The sequence below is a fragment of the Trichechus manatus genome, unplaced genomic scaffold (assembly GCF_000243295.1).
Source record: "Trichechus manatus latirostris isolate Lorelei unplaced genomic scaffold, TriManLat1.0 scaffold00029, whole genome shotgun sequence".
Classification (NCBI taxonomy): Eukaryota; Metazoa; Chordata; class Mammalia; order Sirenia; family Trichechidae; genus Trichechus; species Trichechus manatus.
In genome coordinates, this window is record NW_004443965.1 from 12,718,442 (window position 1) to 12,742,695 (window position 24,254).

The following is a 24,254-nucleotide window of genomic DNA, read 5'->3' on the forward strand; positions in this document are numbered from 1 at the left end:
ATCATGATGTTGCTTATTGGTCCAGTTGTGAGGATTTTTGTTTTCTTTATGTTGAGGTGTAATCCATACTGAAGGCTGTGATCTTTAATCTTTATCAGTAACTGCTTCAAGTCCTCTTCACTTTCAGGAAGCAAGGTTGTGTCATCTGCATAACACAGGTTGTTAATAAGTCTTCCTCCAATCCTGATGCCCCGTTCTTCTTCATATAGTCCAGCTTTCAGATTATTTGCTCAGCATACAGATTGAATAGGTATGGTGAAAGGATACAACCCTGACACACACGCTTCCTGACTTTAAACCACGCAGTATTCCCTTGTTCTGTTTGAATGACTGCCTCTTGGTCTATGTACAGGTTCCATATGAGCAGAATTAAGTGTTCTGGAATTCCCATTCTTCACAATGTCATCTATAATTTGTTATGATCCACACAGTTGAATGCCTTTGAATAGCCAATAAAACACAGGTAAACATCTTTCTGGTATTCTCTGAATATCCCATTATAGAATTTCCCATTATTACTCATTTGCTTCATCCCACATTACACCCCAAACGGTCTCAGAATGATGATATAAACAGTACAACAAAAAATATGATACTTGACAACACCAAATTTTGGCGAGGATGTAGAGTAACAGGAACTATCATTCATTGTGATGGGAATGCAAAATGGTACAGCTACTTTAGATGACAGTCTGGCAGTTTCTTACAAAGCTAAGCATAGGCTTATCATAAATCCAACAATCATGTTCCTAGATATTTACTCAAATGAGTTGAAAATGCATGTCCACATAAAAACCTGCACACCAATATTTATAGCAGCTTTACTCACAATTGCCAAAAATTAGAAGTAATCAAAATGTCCTTCAAGGGACAGGAATGCTGGTGATAGGGAACCCAAGGTTGAGTAAAGACAGTGTTGACATGTAGTGGGGTTGTTAACCATTGTCATAGGGCAATATGTATACTAACTGTTTAATGAGAAACTATTTTGTTCTGTAAACTTTCATCTAAAGTGAGAATAGCAGCACAACTGGAAGAATGTAATCAATGTCACTGAATTGTACATGTAGAAATTTTTGAAATGGTGTATTTTTGGCTATGTATATTTTCACCAAAAAAAAAAAAAGGTCCTACAAAGTTGAGAAGGGAGAGTGTTGATATGTCGTGGGGTTGTTAACCAATGTCATAAAACAATATGTGTACTGACACTTTAATGAGAAACTATTTGTTCTGTAAACCTTCACCTAAAGTACAATAAAAAAAAAATTTTTTAAAAAGATGTTCTTCAATAGGTGAATGGATAAACAAATTATAGTATATCCATACAAAAGAATATTATTCAGCGATAAAAAGAAATGAGCTATCAAACCACGAAAAGACATGGAGGAACCTTAAATGCATATTGATAAGTTAAAGAAGTCAGTCTGAAAAGCTACATGCTGTATGAGTCCAACTACATGATATTCTGGAAAAGGCAAAACTATGTAGAGAGTAAAAATACCAGTGGTTGCCAGGTGGTCAGGGAGAAAGGGGAGGGATGAATAGGTGAAGTACGGGACATTTTAAGGGCAGCGAAACTTATTCTTCATGATGCTGTAATGGTAGATACATACATTATGCATTTGTCAAAACTCATAGGATTATATAACACAATGAGTGAACCCTAATGTAAACTCTGGACTAAAGTTAATAATAATGTATCAATATTGGTTCATCAATTGTAACAAATATACCACGCTAATACAAGATATTAATGATATTAGACAACTATACAGTGGACCTCACCAGATGGAATGCACAGGAATCAAATCCACTACAACTGTGGAAAGAGAAAATGGAGAAGCACAGTATCATCAGTCAGAACAAGCCCAGGGGCCAACTGTGGAACAGACCATAAATTGCTCATATGCAAGTTCAAGTTGAAGCTGAAGAAAATTAAAACAAGTCCATGAGAGTTAATGTATGACCTTAAATATAGCCGGCCTGAATTTAGAGGTCATCTCAAGAACAAATTTGACATACTGAATACAAAGGACCAAAGACCAAAAGAGTTGTGGGATAACATCAAGGACATCATACATGAGGAAAGAAAAAGTCATTAAAAAGACAGGAATGAAAGAAAAGACCAAAAGAAATGTCAGAAGAGACTCTGAAACTTGCTCTTGAATGTAGAGTAGCTAAAGCGAACAGAGGAAATGATAAAGTAAAAAAGCCGATCAGAAGATTTCAAAGGGCGGCTCAAGAAGATAAAGTATTATAATGAAATGTGCAAAGACCTGGAGTTAGAAAACCAAAAGGGAAGAACACACTCGGCATTTCTCAAGCTGAAAGAAATGAAGAAAAAATTCAAGCCTTGAGTTGCAATATTGAATGATTCTATGGGTAAAATACTGAATGATGCAGGAAGCATCAAAAGAAGATGGAAGGAATACACAGAGTCACTGTACCAAAAGGAATTGATCAACATGCAGCCATTTCAAGAGGTAGCATATGATCAAGAACCAGTAGTACTGAAGAAAGAAGTCCAAGCTGCAATGAAAGCATTTGCAAAAAACAAAGCCTCAGGAATGACGGAATACCAGTTGAGATGCTTCAACAAATGGATGTAATGCTGGAAGCAGTCACTTGTCTATACCAGGAAATTTGGAAGACAGCTACCTGGCCAACTGACTGTAAAGGATCCATATATGTGCCCATTCCAAAGAAAGGTGATCCAACAAAATGTGTGAATTATATAAAAATACCATTAATATCACATGCAAGGAAAATTTTGCTGAAGATAATCCAAAAATGGTTGCAGCAGTACATCAACAGAAAACTGCCAGAAATTCAAGCTGGATTCAGAAGAGAATGTAGAACAAGGGATATCATTGCTGATATCAGATGGATCTTGGGTGAAAGCAGAGAATAACAGAAAGATGTTTACCTGTATTTTATTGAGTATGAAAATGCATTAGACTGTGTGGATCATAACAAATTATGGGTGATATTTCAAAGAATGGGAATTCCAGAACACTTAATTGGTTCATGAGGAAACTGTACATAGACCAAGAGGCAATTGTTTGAACAGAACAAGGGGATACTATGTGGTTTAAAATCAGAAAATATGTGTGTCAGGGCTGTATCCTTTCACCATACTTATTCAATCTGTATGCTGACCAAACAGTCTGAGAAGCTGGACTATATGAAGAAGAATGGGGCATCAGGACTGAAGGAAGACTCATTAACAACCCACGATATGCAGATAACACAACTTTGCTTGCTGAAAGTGAAGACAACTTGAAGCACTTACTGATGAAGATCAAAGAGTACAGTATGGATTATACCTCCACATAAAGAAAACAAATACCTCACAACTGGACCAGTAAGTGACATTATGATGTTGTTGTTGTTGTCAGGTGCTGTCGAGTTTGTTCTGACTCATAGCGACCCTATGTACTACAGAACGAAACACTGCCCTGTCCTGTACCATCCTCACAGTCATTGTTATGCTTGAGTGCACTGTTGCAGCCACTGTGTCAACCCATCTCATTGAGGGTCTCCCTCTTTTCACTGGCCCTCCACTTTACCAAGCATGATGTCCTTCTCCAGGGACTGATCCCCCCTGATAACATGTCCAAAGTATGTAAGATGTAGTCTCACCATCCTTGCTTCCAAGGAGCATCTGATTGTACTTCTTCCAAGATAGATTTGTTCGTTCTTTTGGCAGTCCATGGTATATTCAATCATGATAAATTGAGAAAATATTGAAGTTGTCAAGGATTTATTTTACTTGGATCCACAGTCAATGCCAATGGAAGCAGCAGTCAATAAATCAAATGACAACATACTGCATTGGGCAAATTTGCTACAAAAGATCTCTTTAAAGTGTGAAAAGCAAAGATATCACTTTGATGACTAAGGTACGCCTGACTCAAGCCATGGTATTTTCAATAGCCTCATATGTATGTGAAAGCTGGACTATGAAAAAGGAAGATTGAAGAAGAAGTGATGCATTTGAATTATGGTGTTGGCTTAGATAGTAGATAAGAATCATCTTAGGCGAAGGGAAGGACAGCACACACTACAGGGGAAGTCAGCACAACTGGACTAAACCAAAGCTAAGAAGTTTCCTGAATACAATCAAATACTTTGAGAGACAGAGTAGCAGGGGTAGGGGTCTGGGGACCATGCTTTCATGGGACATCTAGGTCAACTGGCATAACAAAGCTTATTAAGAAAATGTTCTGCATCCTACTTTGGTGAGTGGCGTCTGGGGTCTTAAAAGCTTGCAAGTGGCCATCTAAGATGCATCAATTTGTCCCAACCACCTGGAGTAAAGCAGAATGAAGAACACCAAAGACACAAGGAAAGTATTAGCCCAGGAGACAGAATGGGTCACATAAACCAGAGACTTCATCAGCCTGAGACCAGAAGAACTAGATGGTGCCCAGCTACCACCAATGACCACCTTGACAGGGAACACAACAGAGAGTCCCAGAAGGAGCAGGAGAAAGGTGGGGTGCAGAACTCAAACTCTATTAAGAAGACCAGACTTAATGGTCTGACTGAGACTGGAGGAACCCTGGAAAGCATGCCCCCTGGACTCTCTATCAGCCCAGAACTAAAACAATTTCCGAGGCCAACTCTTCAGACAGGGGTTGGACTGGACTGTGGGACATTAAGTGATACTCATGAAGACTGTGCCTCTTAGTCAAGAGACCAAAGGGGCAGCTTCTGTCCAGAGGTGAGAGGGGAAGACAGAGACGGTTAGGAGCTGGTTGAATGGACATGGGGAATCGGGCGGAAAGGAGGAGTGTGCTGTCGCTGAATGGGGTGAGCAATTAGGGTCACATAACAATGTACGTATAAAATTTTGTATGGGAGACTAACTTGAAATGTAAACTTCATTTAACAATTAAAAAAAAATTATGGTGTTAGCAAAGAATACTGAATATACGATAGACTGCCAGAAGAAAGAAAAAATCTGTTGGAAGAAGTACAGCCAGAATGCTCATTAGAAGTAAGGATGGTGAGACTTAGTCTTGCTTACTTTGGACATATTATCAGGAGGGTCCAATCCCTGGAGAAGGACATCATGCTTGGTAAAGTACAGAGGCAGCGAAAAAGAGGAAGACACTCAACGAGATGGACTGACACAGTGGCTGCAAAAGTGGACTTATCCATAATTATTGTGAGGATGATGCAGGTCTGGGCAATGTTTTGTTCTGTAGTACATAGGTGTTATGGATTGAATTGTGTCCCCCAAAAAAATGTTTGTCAACTTGGCTAGTCCATGATTTCCAGTATTGTGTGATTTTCCACCATTTTGTCATCTGATGTGATTTTCCTATGTGTTGTAAATCCTACCTCTATGATGTTAATGAGGTGGAATTAGTGGCAGTTATGTTAATGAGGCAGGTCTCAATCTACAAGATTAGGTTTGTTTAGGTCAATCTCTTCTGAGATATAAAAGAGAGAAGTGAGCAGAGAGACTTGGGGACCTCATACCACTAATAAACAAGATCCAAGAGAAAAGTGTGTCCTTTGGGCCCAGAGCCCCTACACTGAGAAGCTCCTTGACTGGGGAAGATTGATGACACGGACCTTCCTCCAGAGCTGATAGAGACAGAAAGTCTTCCCCTGGAACTAGTACCCTGAATTTGGACTTTTAGCCTCCTAGCCTGTGAGAAAATAGATATTTCTTTGTTAAAGCCGTCCACTTGTGATATTTCTGTTATAGCCCATTAAACCTGTTGCTGTCATTCAATTCCCACTCATCACAGCCCTATAGGAGAGAGTAAAACTGCCCCATAGTGTTTTCAAGGAGTGGCTAGTGTATTCGAACTGCCGACCTTTTGGTTAGCAGCCAAACACTTAACCACTGCACCACCAGGGCCCCTCTGTTATAGCAGTATTAGATAACTAAGATAATAGGATTACTATGAGTCAGAACCAACTCGACAACACCTAACAACAACGATAGAAGAAACTACGCAGGGGAGAGACGGGTATATGGGAGCTCTCTGTACTTTCTGCACAATTCTTCTGTAAGCCCCAAACTGCTCTAAAAAAAAGTCTATTAAAAATACACTGAAAAAGTTACTTTTTAAAATTTTGCAGTTCTTAGGATTTATTGTATGAAGGATCTACAGTATAATTATCATATTTTAAAGTCCTTTAGTTTCTTTTTATGTAGTTATACCACCACCTGGCTATGCATTCTGGTTCATTTGTTTCATTTTATTTTTTTTATTTTTAGGGATTGCATTATAAATTTAATTTTGTTAAATAATTATTAAAAATTATTATGGCTTCTAAGTAAAATGTACCAAATAAGGCACATCCAAAGAAGTCTAGCTTCAGAAATAGAAATATCATATGATGCAGCAATCCCACTCCTAGGAATATATCCTAGAGAAATAAGAACGGTCACATGAATAGACATATGCACACCCATGTTCATTGCAGCACTGCTCACAATAGCAAAAAGATGGAAACAACCTAGGTGCCCATCAACAGAAAAATGGATAAACAAACTATGGTACATACACACAATGGAGTACTATGCAACAATAAAGAACAATGAAGAATCTGCGAAGCATCTCACAACATGGATGAATCTGGAGGGCATTATGCTGAATGAAATAAGTCAATCACAAAAGGACAAATATTGTATGAGACCATTACTATAAAAACTCATGAAAAAGTTTACACACAAAAAGAACAATCTTTGATGGTTACAAGGGAGGGTAGGGGTGAGGATGGAAAAACACTAAATAAACAATAGATAAGTGGTAACTTTGGTGAAAGGTAAGACAGTACACAATACTGGGGAAGCCAGCACAACTTGTACAAGGCAAGGTCATGTAAGCTCTATAGACACATCCGAACTCCCTGAGGGACTGAATTACTGGGCTGAAAGCTGTGGGGACCATGGTCTCGTGGAACATCTACCTCAACTGGCATAACATAGTTTATAAAGAAAATGTTCTACATTCTACTTTGGTGAGTAGCATCTGAGGTCTTAGAAGCTTGTGAGCAGCCATCTAAGATACTCCACTGGTCTCACCCCTTCGGGAGCAAGGGAGATTGAAGAAAACTAAAAACACAAAGGAAAGATTAGTCCAAAAGACTAATGAAGCACAAGTACTACAGCCTCCACCAGACATGAGTACAGCACAACTAGATGGTGCCCAGCTACCACCACTGACTGTTCTGACAGGGATCACAATAGAGGGTCCTGGACAGAGCTGGAGAAAAATGTAGAACAAAATTCTAACTCACACACACACAAAAAAAGACCGGACTTACTGGCCTGACAGATACTGGAGAAACCCAGAGACTATGGCCCCCAGACACCTTTTTAGCTCAGTAATGAAGTCACTCCTGAGGTTTACTCTTCAGCCAAAGATTAGACAGGCTGTCATGGATTGATTGTGTCCCCCAAAAATATCTGTCAACTTGGCTAGGTCATGATTCCTAATATTGTATGATTGTCTACCATTGTATCATCTGATGTGATTTCCCTATGTGTTGTAAATCCTATCACTACGTAATGAGATGGATTAGTGGCAGTTATATTGATGAGATCTACAAGATTATATCATGTGTTAAGCCAATCTCTTTTGTGATATAAAAGACAGAAGCGAGCAGAGAGACAGGGGGACCTCATACCACCAAGAAAGCAGCGCTGGGAGCAGAGGACGTCCTTTGGACCTGAGGTTCCTGTGCTGAGATGCTCCCAGACCAAGGGAAGATTGATGACAAGGACCTTCCTCCAGACCCGACAGAGAGAGAAAGTCTTTCTTCCCTTGGAGCTGGCACCCTGAATTTAGACTTGTAGCCTACTAGACTGTGAGAGAATAAATTTCTCTTTGTTAAAGCCATCCACTTGTGGTATTTCTGTAATAGCAGCACTAGATAACTAAGACACAGGCCCATAAGACAAAACAAGACTAAAGGGGCACACCAGTCCAGGGGAAAGGACTAGAAGGCAGGAGGGGATAGGAAAGCTGGTGATTGGAACCCAACGTCGAGAAGGGAGAGTGTTGACATGTCGTGGGGTTGGTAAATAATGTCACAAAATAATATGTGTACTAATTGTTTAATGAGAAGCTAGTTTGTTCTATAAATCTTCATCTAAAGTACAATAATAAAATAAATAAGTCTAGCTTCAATTCTTGTTTCTTTCATCCTGTTCTCCCCCTCTCCTTATAATCATTTTAAACATTGGTTTAGTTTGTCATATCTGATAGCACTGTATCACATATTTTCATCTTCTCTTTTATCTGTAAAGCTTTAGTGTAACTTGTGGGAGTTGGGATATGACTTAGACTGACTAGGTTGTAGCCATAGGGTACAGTGTAGTTTTACCTCTAAGGGCTGAAGTTGTCCCCAAGGCCAGAGGTTCCCTTTCTGTTTATACATAAACTGTGTGCCTGTATATGTACACACATGTGTATGTACACACATGTTGTAGCTCTAAATCCCAAGCAATTATGAGACTGCTGGGATGAAGGCTCTACTATCCAGTTTGATTGGGTCGCACATACAAGACACTTTACAAAGTGTTGGCAATTGAAAGGTGTTATTATTTATAGAAGGTAAACAGTAAACAACAAGAACAAATCACTTACATGAAACAAAAAGTAAACAACAGGAGCAGATTTGAGGTGAACTGGTCCCCTCCACCCCCATGAGTACCCCACTTAGCATTGTAGGAGAGACATCCACTTAACATCTAAAGGGGAACTGCTCACCCCTCCCAAGTGTCATGGATTGAATTGTGTCCCCCCAAAATATTGGTCAACTTGGCTGGGTCATGATTCCCAGTATTGTATGATTGTGTGCCATTCTGTAATCTGATGTGATTTCCTTATGTGTTATAAACTCAGTCACTTGTGATGTAATAAGGTGGATTAGTGTCAGTTATACTGATGAGGTATACAAGATTGGATAGTGTCTTAACCCAGTCTTTTTTGAGATACACAAGAGAGAAGTGAGCAGACACATGGGACCCTCATACCACCAAGAAAGCAGTGCCAAGAGCAGAGCTTTGGTCCTGAGGTTCCTGCACAGAGAAGCTCCCAGACCAGGGGAAGACTGATGACACGGATCTTCCTCCAGAGCCAACAGAGAAAGCGTTCCCTTGGAGCTGATGCCCTGAATTTGGACTTGTAGCCTACTGGTCTGTGAGAGAATAAACTTCTCTTTGTTAAAGCCATCCACTTGTATTTCTGTTATAGCAGCACTAGATGACTAAGATATCAAGTTACCCTTATCCATTTCTGTGTCACTGAGCAGATATGCTGTGGATCAGGTGTCAGCAGGTGTTTCTCTCACTCAGCTGGTATGTTGTCTGCTCGGGTCAGGTGCAGTGGACTGTGTTTGTTCCCTTTCTCTGTGGCTTTTCTTGGCTGGTTGCGGCTCCCTGTGCTTACTGGTCCAGCTCTCAACCAGCAGCTTCGGGACAACCCTGGGCCAGTGCCAGGCTTAGGCTGGCATTACAACTCGAGGAAAAACTGTTATACAGCAACTGCTGTATGGTGTATATGCCAAAGCCTCTATGGGAAACCTCCTGGCCCCCTCAAGACAGGCCTCCTCTAGGCCCCCTCAGGACAGGCGTCTTTTTGGCTTCAGGGTTACAGCTCTCAGCATAGCTGGGGCATCTGTCCCCAAAAGCAGGCTAGCTCGGCCCCCACTCTGCTTGGGCATCTGCCTGCACGGGCCCAGACTGTGGCTGCTTTACCTTTCTTTAGAGGCCTCTTACTCCCTTGGCAACCTCTTGCCCAGTGGTGCTCAGCTCTGTTCTGTGGGCCAACTTGCCCAATGGCGCCATCTGCTGGTTTCATGGTTCATGCCATTGGCACTGCTGCCCCCATTTCTCTGCAGCTCAGCTACGCTGTGCTTGCTGCCATTTCTCTTGGTCTTTAGTGTTAGTGTTACCAGCTCAGTGCAGCCCTTTCACCCAGATGTAGGAGGTTCTCAGTGCAGGGACACCGAGTTGGGCACGTTCCTCTCCATGCTCTTGTTGATCAGGAGGTCCCCTAAAAAACCTTTGGGAGATTAGCTGCTTATGTTGGAAAACTCCTTGTTAATTTCAAGGCGTGGCTTTCATAATCTGCCCAATCCCTTAGGCAGATCATAAACCAACCAATTCTACTGGGTGGATTGCATACCACTTAGGCAGATAACAAACCAACCAATCCTTGCAAGACTGCTTATTCAGATAGCAAATTGATCAATCCTCTGGCAGATTTCGGCCTGACTGATCATTCTGGGAGGATTACAAACCCAGGGCCAGAAAAGCCACATAAGAGAAACTCACTGCACCACATACAGTAAATCTTCAGTGATCTAGACTCAAATCATTTAGAATTTATGGTTATTTTAAGAAAACCAGGTCTAAGACTGGATTATGTTTTGGAATTATACTTAGCAGGAGAAAAACAGTTCTATTTCACATACTTTTTGAAAGAATTAAGTGACATAATGTATATAAAATCTCACCATAGTGTCTGTCAATAGTAAAGCCTCAACTGATATTAGTAGTAGTAGCAGTACTTACAATACTATAGTATTGATAATGCTAAAAAAATTGCAGACCTTATTCCCCTCACCCCCCACCCCCACACACGTATTTAATCATGCTTTGGTAACAGATTAGTAAAATCAGTATTACTAATCTTCCAAAACTCTAGGTACCAACTATATAGTAATTATTTTCATGCAGAAATTTAAAAAATTCAAGAGATATTGAAGGAATGCCTATCACATGCCAGTCACCATGCTAGGCCTTGAACAATTAGGCAGAGGTAATGGGCAGCTGCATCATTAATTAACTGAAGGATAGTTTTCAAGCATCATCTCACACATAGATCATTCTTTTAATAATAATAATAAATTTCTGTTTATTAAGGGTTTTCATTAGATAATATTTTATTGATTTTACCCGAGTTACTTGAAACTCTTCTATTACTCAGGCCTTTTACTACTACTGACCAAAAAAATTTACTGACATTTTATTTTAAATCTATTCTATCAGCAAGCATTTATGGTCTCATACCTTCAGAAGCTTTCATCCAGCTATAAGTAAGTAAGAGTGAGAAAGTAAAATTAGACACCAGAATAGTCATCCAAAATATATTGAGATATACCTTCTAACTTGGTTGTCCCTGTGACTTCCAGAGATTCCAAGGATGGCAGGGTGAGAAGCAGCTTCTGTTCTGCTTCACTGAGCTCAGACTGGCTGATGGAGCACTTGGTGAGAGAGGTCTTGTATAGCTCAAGAGCCGGGTGTATGCTTTCAATAAAGCCACTACTGTTGTTTAAATAGAGTTCAATGTGCTGTGAAGCTGAGAAGACTACCATCAGAACCCTGAGCATCCCCTGGTCCACAGCATCACTATTAGTCACATGTACCTCCAGAACAGGAATCTTGTACTGGTTTGAAGAAAGGTTCCAGTAGCCAGTGCTGATGTCTGGTGGTACACGGAGTCGGATATTCTCAAAACTCATTATGTTCTCCTCTTTTTCAGCTAAATTCTGCTGCCATTCTTTCATAGATTCAAAGGCAGAAGCATAGTCCTCATCTATAGTTGGTGCCTGTGATTTGTCCCAACATGTATCCAGGAATGATAAATCTGCTCTGGGTGGTCTTTTATTTCCTCTTATCGAGAACTGGATGCTCCTCAACAATAACAGGCTTTCTGGGTGGTCAAAAAAGTACTGTAAACTAAGCACATCCAAAGTCAGTGTTTTCCCCTGAAGGAACTGCAAAATAAATGGAGAACATGCAGCAACAGTGTTGCTTCCATAAGCAATTTTTAAGGCAAGAACCAGTAACTCTTCTGAAACCTGTAAAAGGTAACCTTGTGGATATAATTGCCACAATATCCTAAAACACTCCATCTTCAGTGACATTTCCGGATGGTGCTTCAGATAGTCATCATTTTCAGATATAGTCTCAAATAACTGTTTATCATCTACCAAATGAAGCAAATGAGATACAATTTTTGGCCCTCCCTTTGTTGAAGGATGGCTGGAGACATAGATCAGAAAATTTTTACAGATACCTATAGCTATCATAGATGAGTTAATTTGTTTCAAATAATTAAGTCCCAAGTCTTGATCTTCCAGCCTATCCGAATCCAGGAGTTCAATCAGCCTCCTCCCCGCAACAAATTCTTGGAATACAGGATTTAAAAACTGATAGACTGGTCTCAGTCTCTGGGCTGTGAACTTGCTCATCAGGTACATGACTAGATCTTCATTTGCATCAACCCCTGCTTCTGTGAGGTCATCATCACTAAACTCAAAGCAAGATGAAAAAAACCCTTTCAAGGCCAGCTCACCACAGGAGGACACAGTTGCTTTGAGAAGTTCAGCTTCAGTTTTGTGCTTTAAGAAAAGGCATTCCATATAGGACTTGAAAACAGCTATATCATCAAAGGACTGGTCAAAAGGATACTGACACCAGTTAGCACAGACAGCTGCCACAAAGAGGGGAGTTTTCTGAATTCCCCGCAAGCTTTCCTTCTTTCCAAAGTGAATCATCAAGTTTTGCAGACGGGTCATATTGTGTGAAAACAGCTTCCGTAATATATAGATGGTGTTATAGAAGGGAAACTCTTTGATCTCTAGAATCGTATGTACGTATCGGCGGATGTCCCTGGTCCTTTTTGTATGGACAGCAATCAGTAGGCAGGTCTTTGATGAGTGGTTTTTTTTAATTAGTTTTTCTATGACTTGGGGGATTGAGCACATTTCTTTGTAATCATCCAAAAGGAATAACACCTGATTCTTTAACTGCTGGATGATGTTCCTCAGGCACATTTCAGTAACAGATCCTTCTGTCTCTAGGAGTTGGTCACAGATGATGTTGGCCAACCCCTGGTCCAGTCTGGCAGAGCTAAGAGAGAGATAGAAGACCAGCCGGAACCTGTTTAACAAGGGACAGCATCCAGATGCCCACAGAAGAGCTATTTTCTTCAGGAGGGATGTCTTTCCACTACCAGCTTCGCCTTCAACACACATGACAGAGTTCAATTTGGCAAAGACCTCAGGCAACACAAAGGGCTTTTGCACATGGTTGCTGATGTGCTTTGAAGAAATGGACAGATCACAACTCAGCAACTGGTCAGTAGCTAGATGGGAAGAGACCTCAAGCAAAAACATGTGGCGGAAACTGGCACTGGTGTAAACTGCTCTTAGTCGCTCACTCAGACTCTTGGCCTCCCGAAACCACTGGGCTTCCTCCCGTGCTACCCCTGTGAAGATAAAAGAAAGATGCACAGTTGGGACTGATAGTCACATCTCTGTCAATCCAAATACCATGCTCTTTTCACTACATGATTCTGCCTCTACTACTGATGTATTAGGATCTTCCACAGCCTTCTATGATTCCCAGATTGGGATGCTCCCACTGCTCTATCCACAAAGTCAGAGTATGGAGCGCATGTGCCCAAACTACCCCACTTTTCATGAAGACGTGGACAAAATCAGTGCTTATTAGGAGCATCTTGGAGTCCTATAATTTCCTATTTAAAAATTTTCAGCAAAGAAATCTGCTGAATGGTCCCTTTAAATAGTGGTTTGTTTTTATTCAAGATACACTGACTACTATCAATTTGGTCCTTCATTCGCTCTGGAGACGTGACAAGAACCCTGACTTTCTCTCATGTACAACGCTCCTCATTTCAATGCTGCTCCTCCATTAGCAGCTCTTCCCACAAATACAAATACTCTCTCTTTCCAAATCCTCTGCATACAAATATATTTGAACATATATATAATTCTATGTGCTACTTTACAATTCTTACCTGACACTGTAGAACTAATTGCTACTGAATCTTCAACATTGCTTTCACTTGTGGTTTCCTGTGAAAAATAAAATGCTTTATTAAATAAAAAACTGAGTAAGAGGTTGGGGCATCATGTTATAATTGGAGGCTAAACATCTTCTAAATGCAGCCCACCCTCAAATACTTATGCTGACCAGAGGGAGGGGCGTTGCAAATACAAAACAAGAAATAGTCTGCAAATGTGCAAAAACATGTGTTCCTGGGAAGTACATCTACTATAGATCCCATGAGTGAATAAGGCAGTGGATACTATCCAGGTATTTGGAATCATATCACCTAGAGCAAAAAGGATTCTCCAAAGATAATTAGACACAGCTTCTGCACTTAGTTATTAACTACATTTTCAATAATACACACCCAAGATATAGAAAGGTTGTTTTTTCCTTTAAAAAGTAACTAATTTTATTTTTATATGTCCCCAATTTTTTCCCTTCAATTCCATTTTCCAATTCACAAATATAAAAGATGAATCAAGTGAATAACAAGTTGCTTTGTTTTCTTTTTGTGAGATAACAAACAAACCTAATACATAGCCTTAAAATAAGGTGGTATCTGTGTGCATTAAATTGATAGTGGCTTATGTCCCAGAGAACTATGTAGACTTTCTCAACTTAAAGGGTCAAACTATTACCTGGGTGTATGATTTGGTTGGTCATTTGCTTTCGTTTAAAAAAAAAAAAACTTCTCAGTCCTGAGAAAGGCTAAGTAGTAACTCAGGGCTTACTGCCCTCCAAGAGAAGATCCCAGATGGAATCCAGGTAACTGGCTTGTTAACAAACTCTAAATGTAAAAGAGTCTGTGCCCCAAAGGAGAAGTGATTGCCTATACATTTTCTGAAGCTAGGTATCTAGGTGTATCTCTTGTTTACTATAGTATCCTCATTTGCACCTAGCACGTGGTAGGTGTTTATAGTAGGTGCTTAATAGATATTTGTAGAATTCACTTATTTATTTATGATAAGCAATGCTTGTCCAGAATCAGTGTTCAATCATGTGATCACGTGCTGCTAAAATAAAGAAAGTGGTGTTGTTCTTTACCGTTATTTCAGAAAGTTCACCATGGCTCTGAAGGCATGGAATCACTTCTGCAGAGGACTTCATATTTTGGAGAAATTGACAACTACGCAGAAAAGATAAGAGTTATAAAAATATTTTATGCAATTAAACATTTGCACTAGGTGTTTAAAAACATTTTTAGAGTTTTAATGGCAAGAATTAATTATAAAACTAACACTTCCAGTAATTCTCTCTGTCAGTGTCATATCACACAAGACATTTAAACTGTGGCTCTCAGCAATAGAAATGTCAATGGTTATAAAGTAATGGTGAGGATATCCAGGGAATTTGGTGGAATGAGTGTATATTTAGCACTCACCCATGAAACCAACTAAAATGAACCTAAAGAACCAAAAATAAAGATGAAAACTCCATCTGTGGACCCTGGAACAAAAAAAGGACATTAGTGGAAAAACTGATGAAATCCAAATAGTTTGGTGTTCAGTTAATAGTAATATACCAATGTTGGGTTTTTTATTTTCAAAAATGTACCATGGTAATGTAAGATATTAGCATTAGGAGAAAATGGGAACTCTTTGCATTATCTTTACACTTGTCTGTAAATCTAAAATTATTCCTAAATAAAAAGTTTATTAAAAAAAAAACAACTCAATATCAAAACAGAAGAATGGCCACGAGCATACTCCTTATGAACTATTTGTCAGATATGATGAAACTGAGAAACAAATACCCTCTAAACTCAAGTATGATGTCTGCTTGAAGTACTAAGGGAGAAAATTCAAAAAAGCTCTACCTATAATTATTAACTTGAAGAGGTGAGAACTATAAATGTGAATAGGTCAACAGAAAAACTAGGAGTAGCCAGCTGTCTTGAGTGCAGTTCCATGCTACAGAATAACAGGAGAGCAGTGGTAAAGCAAGGGTATACTTCATTCTTATTTTCCCTAGATGGTTTGGAGATGAGCCCAGGAATAGAACCGTAGCTACAGGGAAACAGCAAGTAGAACTTTTAATGTTTCTGCCCAAGGACAGTTATACAGTGACAAGTAAAAACAGACCTATCAGGTTAAAGGACTTAGAAAGAAGATGAAATATAGACTTTTTCATACAAATAAAAGCCAATAAAATTAGTTACCAGCAGATGTACCACAAAAAATGTTAAAAGAAGTTCTTCGAGTAAAAGGAAAATAATACCAGATGGAAACTTGGTTATATCCAAAGAAATAAAGAGAACCAGAAATGGTAACTATGTGGGTAAATAGAAAAGACATTTTTCTCACTTTTATTCATTTAAAAGGTAATTGACTATTTAAGGCAATGATCTAACACTATACTGTGAGATTTATATGTGGAGGTAAAATGTATGACAACAATAGCACAAAAAATAAGAGGGGAGAAATGAAAGTATACTGTTGCATGGTTTATACATTGTATGTCAAGTGTTATAGTACTATTTAAAGATAGACTGTTATATGTTAACCATGCATATTGTAAACCTTAGAACAAGCACTAAAAAGACAAAATAAGGAGATATAACTAATAAGCTAATAATAGAGATAAAATAGAATATTAAAAAATACTCCAAAAAAAAAAAAAGTCAGAAAAAGAAAGGAAAGAAAGAAGAGATGGGGTAAATAGAAAGTAACAAAATAGTAGATTTAAATCCAACCATATTGAGCCCTGGTGGTTCAGTGGTTGCTCAGTGGTTAAGAGCTCAGCTGCAGTTTGAATCCACCAGCCACTCCTTTGAAACCTTATAAGGCAACTCTACTCTGTCTTATAGGGTTGCTATGAGTCGGAATCGACTGGATGGCAATGGATTTGGTTTTTGTTTTTGGTATATTGATCACTACATTAAATGTAAATGTTCTAAATGGTTCCATTAAAGGCAGATACCATCAGATTGTTACAAAAAAAAGAAGACCCCACTAAATGTTGCGCACAACTCACTTTAAATATAAAGTCACAGATAGATGAAAAATGAAATGATAAAGAGATATGGTATGCAAAAAACTAATTCTAGAAAAGCTAGAGCGGCTGTATTAATATCAGATAAAGACTTAAGAATAAGGAATATTATCAGGGATAAAGAGGAGCATTTCAGATATCCTCTGACTATAAAAGAGTAAAGGGCAAAGAAAAGCCAAGGCACACTCCTAAAGAAAGAAGGAAAAGAAAAAGGAATTGCATGGAAAATATGAAAACTATGCTCCATATTATTATAATTAGATTGGCAAAATTAAAATTTGGACAATATCAAGTTGGTGAGGAAGTGGACCAAAAGAAACTCATCTATGCTAATGGGAATGTAAATCAGTACAACCACCTTGGAAAAAGTTCTGAATAATCTAGTGAAGTTGAATATGTACAAACGCTATAACTCTGCAGTCCCATGCTTTATTATGTATCTGGAGAAACACACATGAACACCAGGAAATAAATATAAGAATGTTCATAACAATACTCTGAAAACAACCCAGATGTTGAATCAACAGCAGAACAGATAAATTACTATATATTCACAAAATAATATATAGCAATGAAAACAAATGTACACATAACTGTGCATGAATCTCTAACACAATGTGGAGCAAATAAAGTCAATTACAGAAGAATTATGCACTATGCTTCTGTTAATTCAACAACAGGCAAAGCTAAATATATTTAAGGATACGTATGTAGTTGGTAAAACCATAAAGAGAAGCAAAGGAATAATTCAAAATTCAGGATCATGTTTACCTCTGGATTGGAGAGACAAGGATGTAATTGGTGTGGGAAGGTCACACAGGGGCCTTCTAAGGCATTGATAATGTTCTACATGTTAACTTTAGTGGTAGATTCATGGGCTTCTTTTTATTATTGTTCTTTAAACCATACATAAATATTTTAGATACTCCCTTGTGGGCATCTTAATTTGCAATTTAAAAAAAAGAGGCAGAAAAAAAGTAAAAAGCCACACAAAAAGGGAGTTGATAGATTACAGAGAAAGTTCTAAATAAAACTAGACTGCATCCTAGCTAATCTTTGCAAGAATTAAGAAAAATGCCCCCGCTGTTCTCAGCAATTTATTACATGCTATATCCAAATAAAAAAGAAAGAAAAAAAAATTAACAACTGCTGTAAAAACATCTTCAAAGCAACATCCTCTTAGTTGTTGTTGTTAGGTGCCATCAAGTCAATTTAGACTCATAGCGACCCTATGTGACAGAGCAGAACTGCCCCATAGGGTTTTCTAGGCTATATCTTTACACCATCAGATCAACAGCTCTTTCTCCCATGGGTTCAAACTGTCAATGTTTTGGTTAGCAGTTTAGTGCTTAACCATTGTGCCCCCAGAGCTCCTTACATCCTCTTTACAGCTTTACAATTCGATGGAAGTATTCATTTTAAAACCTGCATATATTATTTCTTTCTTAAAAAAAAAAAAAACTCTTACTAATTACAAGTGAAAACACAATAAATTTCTTCTTGCAATTGAACATTTCTGAAGAATTTGGTAGATGAAAAATAAATAAATAAAAAGTTTAAACTATTTTTAAACTTTAAAGACTCACACATAGGCATGTCTTCATGAAATATTAGAACACTGGAAATAAACAGAAAATCCTAAAAGCTTCAAGAGGAAAAAGAAGTAGCTTGCAATCAAATGATTAGAAATCAGAAAGGGATGAAATTTCTCAACGGCAACACTGGAAGCTAGTAGAAAATGTAGCAATGCCTCTATAATTTGGAATTAAACTGACTTCCAACCTAGAATTCTATACCTCGCTAAACCACCAAATAAGTGTGAGAGTTGGAAAATATATATATATATCTTCATATATACCCAAACTAAAAAATAGTATCTCCTATACAATCTTTCCCATGGAGCCCTGGTGGCAAAGTGGTTACCTCAGGCTCCTAACCAAAAGGTCAGCTGTTCAAATCCACCAGCCACTCCTTGGAAACCCTGTGGGGCAGTTCTACTCTGTCCTATAGGGTTGCTATGAGTTGGAATCAACTCAACAGCACACAACAATACAACATACAATTTTTCCCAGGGGCAGTGGAGGAGTGTTCCATTAAAATGAGGGAGTAAACCAAAAAGGGGGATGACGTTAGATCCAGAAAACAGGAGATACACAGGAGAGAGGCAATAGGAATCCCCAGGATGATCATGAAGAAAGAGCCCAGGATCCTAGGATGACTATAAATAGTTCACATTGGAGCAGTTCAGAAGGCTTCAGGAGAGACTCCTCTAAGATGAAAATGATGGGAAACCTGATAGGTATCAAGGACTTGAGAGGCGATTTAAACATATGGGAAAATTTGAAGATGAACTGGTGGTAAGTACATTTAAAAACTAAGCTGATGGCAATAATATAAAAAATACAAATGTTGGCAAGATGTGGAGAAATTGGAACCCTCATATACTGCTGGTGGGAATTTAAAATTTTAAATAATGTAGATGCTGTTGAAAATAGTTTGGTGGTTCCTCAAAAAGTTAAACATAGAATTACCATATGACCCAACAATTCCACTTCTAGGTGGAATATACCCAAACGAACTGAAAACAAGTACTCAAACAAGTACTTGCACATAAATGTTCATAGCAGTACTATTCATAATAGCCAAAAGGTGAAAACAATCCAAATGTCTATCATCAGATAAATGGATAAATGAATTGTGGTATATACATAAAAATGAATGAAGTAGTGATAAACATGTTACAATGTAGATGAATCTCAAAAATATTACGCTAAGTGAAAGAAGCCAGAGACGAAAGGTCACATATTTTATGATTCCATCTATATGAAATATACAGAATAGGTAAATCCATAAAGAAAGCAGATTGATGGTTGCCAGGGGCTCCAGCAGGGGAATAGGGAGTAACTGCTTAATGGGTATTGGGTTTTCTTTCGGGATAATGAAAATATTTTGGAACTAGACAAGGAGGTGATTGTACAAACATTGCAATTGTACTAAATGCCACTGAACTGTATATTTTAAAATGGTCAATTTTATGTTATGTGAATTTCAGCTCAATAAAAAAACTAAACAAACCTACTAACAAGCAAGACAATTATTATTTCGTAGGAAAATAAAAAGTTGTGCAGGAAAGGAAAATAAGTCATAATTTACTACAGTGTTCAGCTTTGCATAGCATTTATATAGTCATGATAATGTAAACACCAAATATTGATCTAAACAAAACTATGATATAAGTATAATGAGAAGTAGGATCTATGGGAAGGGTGTCATGAGAGCAAGGGAGTGAAAGAGATAAAAACTCATCCTTCATAGTATGAATCAGAGGAGTGGGCAAAGACTTAATAGAAGATAAAATAAGACGGAAAATGAGGAAACATTTGTTAAAGTGTATCCAAGGTCATAGACACTGAACATTCATTCCACTCACTTGGGAAAATATTTGGCATGATCTTCTAATGGGTCATCACCTTCCTTCCAATTCTCCAAACATCCTCCACAGGAAAAACACTGGACAATGTCCTTTACACCTAGAAATAAGGAAATTCTATCAGTGACACGGGCATGTGCATTTGTCAAGTGACAAGAAGATAATAACCACTAGGCTTTTATTAACAAAAAACCCCACTTGTATCTCCAATTGGTTTTTGTGACTAAGTCAGAAGATGGGTTACCAATGAGGCAATATTCTGTGTTGGATTCTTTTCCCACCAATACAGTAATCAGCAAATAGTCACTGACTACTCCTATGTACCATGCACTTTGATGAACACCCTCTCCCACCCATCCCTTCAACCAAGAGAGAGGGTTGCGAATCAGAATGTGAGTATTACTGGAATCAAACTCCATGAGGAAAGATATTTTTGTCTTTTTTGCTCACTAATGCATCTCATGAACCTAGAAGAGTGCCTAACACTTAGTAGACACCCAGTAAGTATTTTTAATGAATAAATCTAAAAGACTATATTTGAATCTCAGAAAAAAAAATCATTATGAGCAAATGTAGCAGCCCATATGTAAACAGGTTGAAGAATCAAATGCCCCTTACCACATTATTTCCAGGTTTATTTCACTAAAAGTAGAATCAAGTGTCCTTGTGAGACTATTTCTTTGGAAGGATATTAGTATTTGACCCCATTAAAGGATTGAACTAGATATGGAAACATCTATTCTCTTCCTCCCACTCTTGGGCCCCTGCAGGCACCGCAGAGCTAGGGAAGAGGAAAACCTCCTTTTGTGTCTGACCAAAAATCTGGTGGCACAATAGTTAAGCACTCTGATGCTAACCAGAAGGTCAGCTGTTCAAATCCATCAACAGCTCCATGGGAGAAAAGACCTGGTGATCTACTCCCGTAAAGATTACCGCTTAGGAAACCCTATGGTGAAGTTCTGCTCTGTCCTGTGGGGTCTCTATGAGTTGGAATCACCCTGACAGCACACAACAACACAAGAGTTTGCAAGACCCTGAAAGAGTCAGCTGACCAGGATTTGTGAGCTGTAGTGGAGACTAGAAAGGAAGAGGTAAGGACACTGGACAGAGGGGCCCTGAGGAACGCTGGCATGAAGAAGACAAAATAGATACAGTAGGGAGAAAGAGTGAAATACTCTCTTTCTAAAGGCTTAAAATTGTGAAGCATTAAGATATTTTGTGCTGATGGAATATGTTTGTTAGATAAAGTCACAACTGCATCCCCCTACTCTGTACTGCTCTGTGACATATGTGATATCTGCTTGCCCTCCCAGTAAAAGATTTACATGAACTTCCGCTGTAACTCAGTGTATGTGTTCATGCTTGGTCTAGAGAAGATTGACATGGAAGTTCCCAGAAAGGGCATAGTATCCTTTCCCTGATCACTTTGTTGTACTCCAAGTAGAGATACAGCTAGATCAACACACCCTTTGTGGATTACAGAGTGAAACTGCCTGCTGGCCAGCAGCTAAAAAGAGAATACTGTATAAACTGGTGGAAGAGTCTGTATGCTTAGGAATCATAAAATTGAATTTCCTGACTTTTTCCTCCAAGCAGAGTGTGGCAAAGATTGCTATCCACACCCCTGGTATGTCCCATTCTTCTACAGTAATAGAACTCCAACTTTTAGCTGGGCATCTTGCCATCCAGGGAAAAGATTGGATTTCACTCCTCTTACAGCTAGGTATGGCCATGTGACTAAGTTCTAAAAAGATATAAGAGATAAAAAGACCTAAGAGATATAAGCAGAAGCATCATGTGACAGTTTCCAGGAAACTTCTGGGGAAAAAAATGTGTAGAAAGTTGTTATGGATTGAATTGTGTCCCCCTGAAGTATGTCTTGGAATTCTAAACCCTATACTTGTGGATGTAATGTAATGTAATGTAATTACCTTCCATAATGCAAGTTAATGTAATGCAATCAACCACTGAATTATATAAAGAGCAGTATGGACACAGACATGTGTGCACATACTGGCTAAGACAGATGCCATGTTAAGAATGTGAAGAACCAAAGAACACTTGGGGCTACTCACAAAGAAGGAATCAGCATGGCTAAGACCCTGATTTAGACTTTTAGCCTCTGGAACTTTAAGAAAAATGGATTTCTGTTCTCTAAAGCCACCTCTTGTGGTATTTGTGTTATAGCAGCTCTAGAAAACTAAGACAAAAGTAAAAAAAAAGAAAAGATAATTATCCAAAACACAATATCTGTATTAATTGTTAGTCCAGCCATTAAAGTTTCAAGTTTGGAGCTTCACAATCTAAGGGAGATGTGGAAAACTGGGACAGGATTTATGATACATCAAGGAAAAGGGATCTATGAGGAATGGTTTAAAGAGTAGAGATTGTTGAGCCTGGATAAATGTAAGTCCAGGATCATAAAGTCTATATAGGTATAAATGGGCAGCAAATCAAGAGCTTAGCATAAACTATTCACTTACCTGTGTAGTAAAGACCTGCTTTGGCCAGAGCTGTAATTCCCACAAGTGACTCGTGGGGCCAGTTCTTAAAAGAGTCCAGTCGTAGTTCTTCATGAGCAAAGATGCTGTCATTGCAATAAGCTTGAATAGAAAGTGTATGGTGAGACCAGAAAACTTTGATATGGCAAGTATCATTCATATTTACAGATGGAATAATATGATGTATGGAATTTGCTTCAAAATAATTAGGGGATGTGGTTAGGAAAGAAGGAGGGCCTATAGATGAAACAAAATTGATTACGTGTTAAAATTGTTAAAGCAAGGTGTTGGATATAGAGTGGGTGTATACTATTCTCTTATTTCTTTATATGTTTGAAAATTTCTACAATAAAAAGTACTAAAAAACTATCTCTTTGTCATCTAGGATCAGAATTAAAAAAGAAAACGCTCAGTATTAAGATTGGAGGCAGGCAATTTTCCTTTTACACCCCTTAGGAGCTGGTGGTTTATTTCTTGCCCTTTGGGATATTCGCTTTATGGGATGGTCTTCCCACCTTGGGCTGGCCCTGGGCTTTGTTTCCTGTGTTCTGCACCCCATGAGGACTTGACACTAAACTCATGTTAACTCGGTTCACCAAATTTTCTCAAGGTGAAAGTTTGATTTGGTGTTCCACCTAACCCTGGTATTCCTTTTTAGCCTGAACATTCCTTAATTTCTTATATATATATATATATAATTGTACTTTAGATGAAGGTTTACAGAACAAATAGTTTCTCATTAAACAGTCAGTACACGTATTGTTTTACGACATTGGTTAACAACCCCATGACGTGTCAACACTCTCCCTTCTCCACCATGGATGACCTTTATTTATTTATTTATTTTGGTGAAAATATACATAGCTAAAGTCACACCATTTCAAAAGTTTCTACATGTATAATTCAGTGACATGGATTACATTCTTCCAGTTGTGCTGCTATTCTTTTCCAAATTATTCCATCACCATTATCTTCAACTCACTGCTCCCTAGGCTTCCCATTAAACCTTTTGAGTTGCTGTTGTCAATTTGATCTCACATAGATAATTTTTTTTTTTTTTTACCTTAGATGAAGGTTTTCAGAACAAATAGTTTCTCATTAAACAGTACACGTATTGCCCTATGACAGTGGTTAACAACCCCACAACATATCAATACTGTCCCTTCTCAACCTTGGGTTTCCTATAATCAGCTTTCTTGTCCCCTCCTGCCTACTAGTCCTTGTCCCTGGACTGCTGGGTCTCATTAGTCCCATTTTGTTTTATGAGGCTGTCCAATCCTCAGCTGAATGGTGAACTTCGGGAGCGATTTCACCACTGAGCTAAAAGGGTGTCTGGGGGCAATACTCTCGGGGTTTCTCCAGTCTGTCAGGCCAGTAAATCTTGTCTTTTTATTGTGAGTTAAAAATTTTGTTCTACATCCTTTTCCAGCTCTGTCCAGGACCCTCTATTGTGATCCTGGTCAGAGCAGTCAGTGGTGGTAGCCGGGCACCATCT

The 24,254-nt window shown here is 38.6% G+C and overlaps 1 protein-coding gene across 7 annotated transcripts in view; it reads right to left on the reverse strand.

The window, feature by feature from the left end:
* Positions 1-24,254, reverse strand: part of NAIP (NLR family apoptosis inhibitory protein) — a 51,863-nt gene that overhangs the window by 10,381 nt on the left and 17,228 nt on the right. For all 7 annotated transcript variants that reach the window (XR_002823747.1, XM_004374513.2, XM_023729554.1 and 4 more), the window contains 5 exons: positions 22,742-22,861; positions 20,259-20,358; positions 14,882-14,963; positions 13,803-13,860; positions 11,139-13,250 (listed from right to left, as the gene is read on the reverse strand). Coding sequence is in view for 6 of the 7 variants with exons in the window: in XM_004374513.2 (XP_004374570.1) it covers positions 11,139-13,250; positions 13,803-13,860; positions 14,882-14,963; positions 20,259-20,358; positions 22,742-22,861 (2,472 nt within the window). In the remaining variant the exon portion in view is untranslated. The remainder of the gene's footprint in view (positions 1-11,138; positions 13,251-13,802; positions 13,861-14,881; positions 14,964-20,258; positions 20,359-22,741; positions 22,862-24,254) is intronic.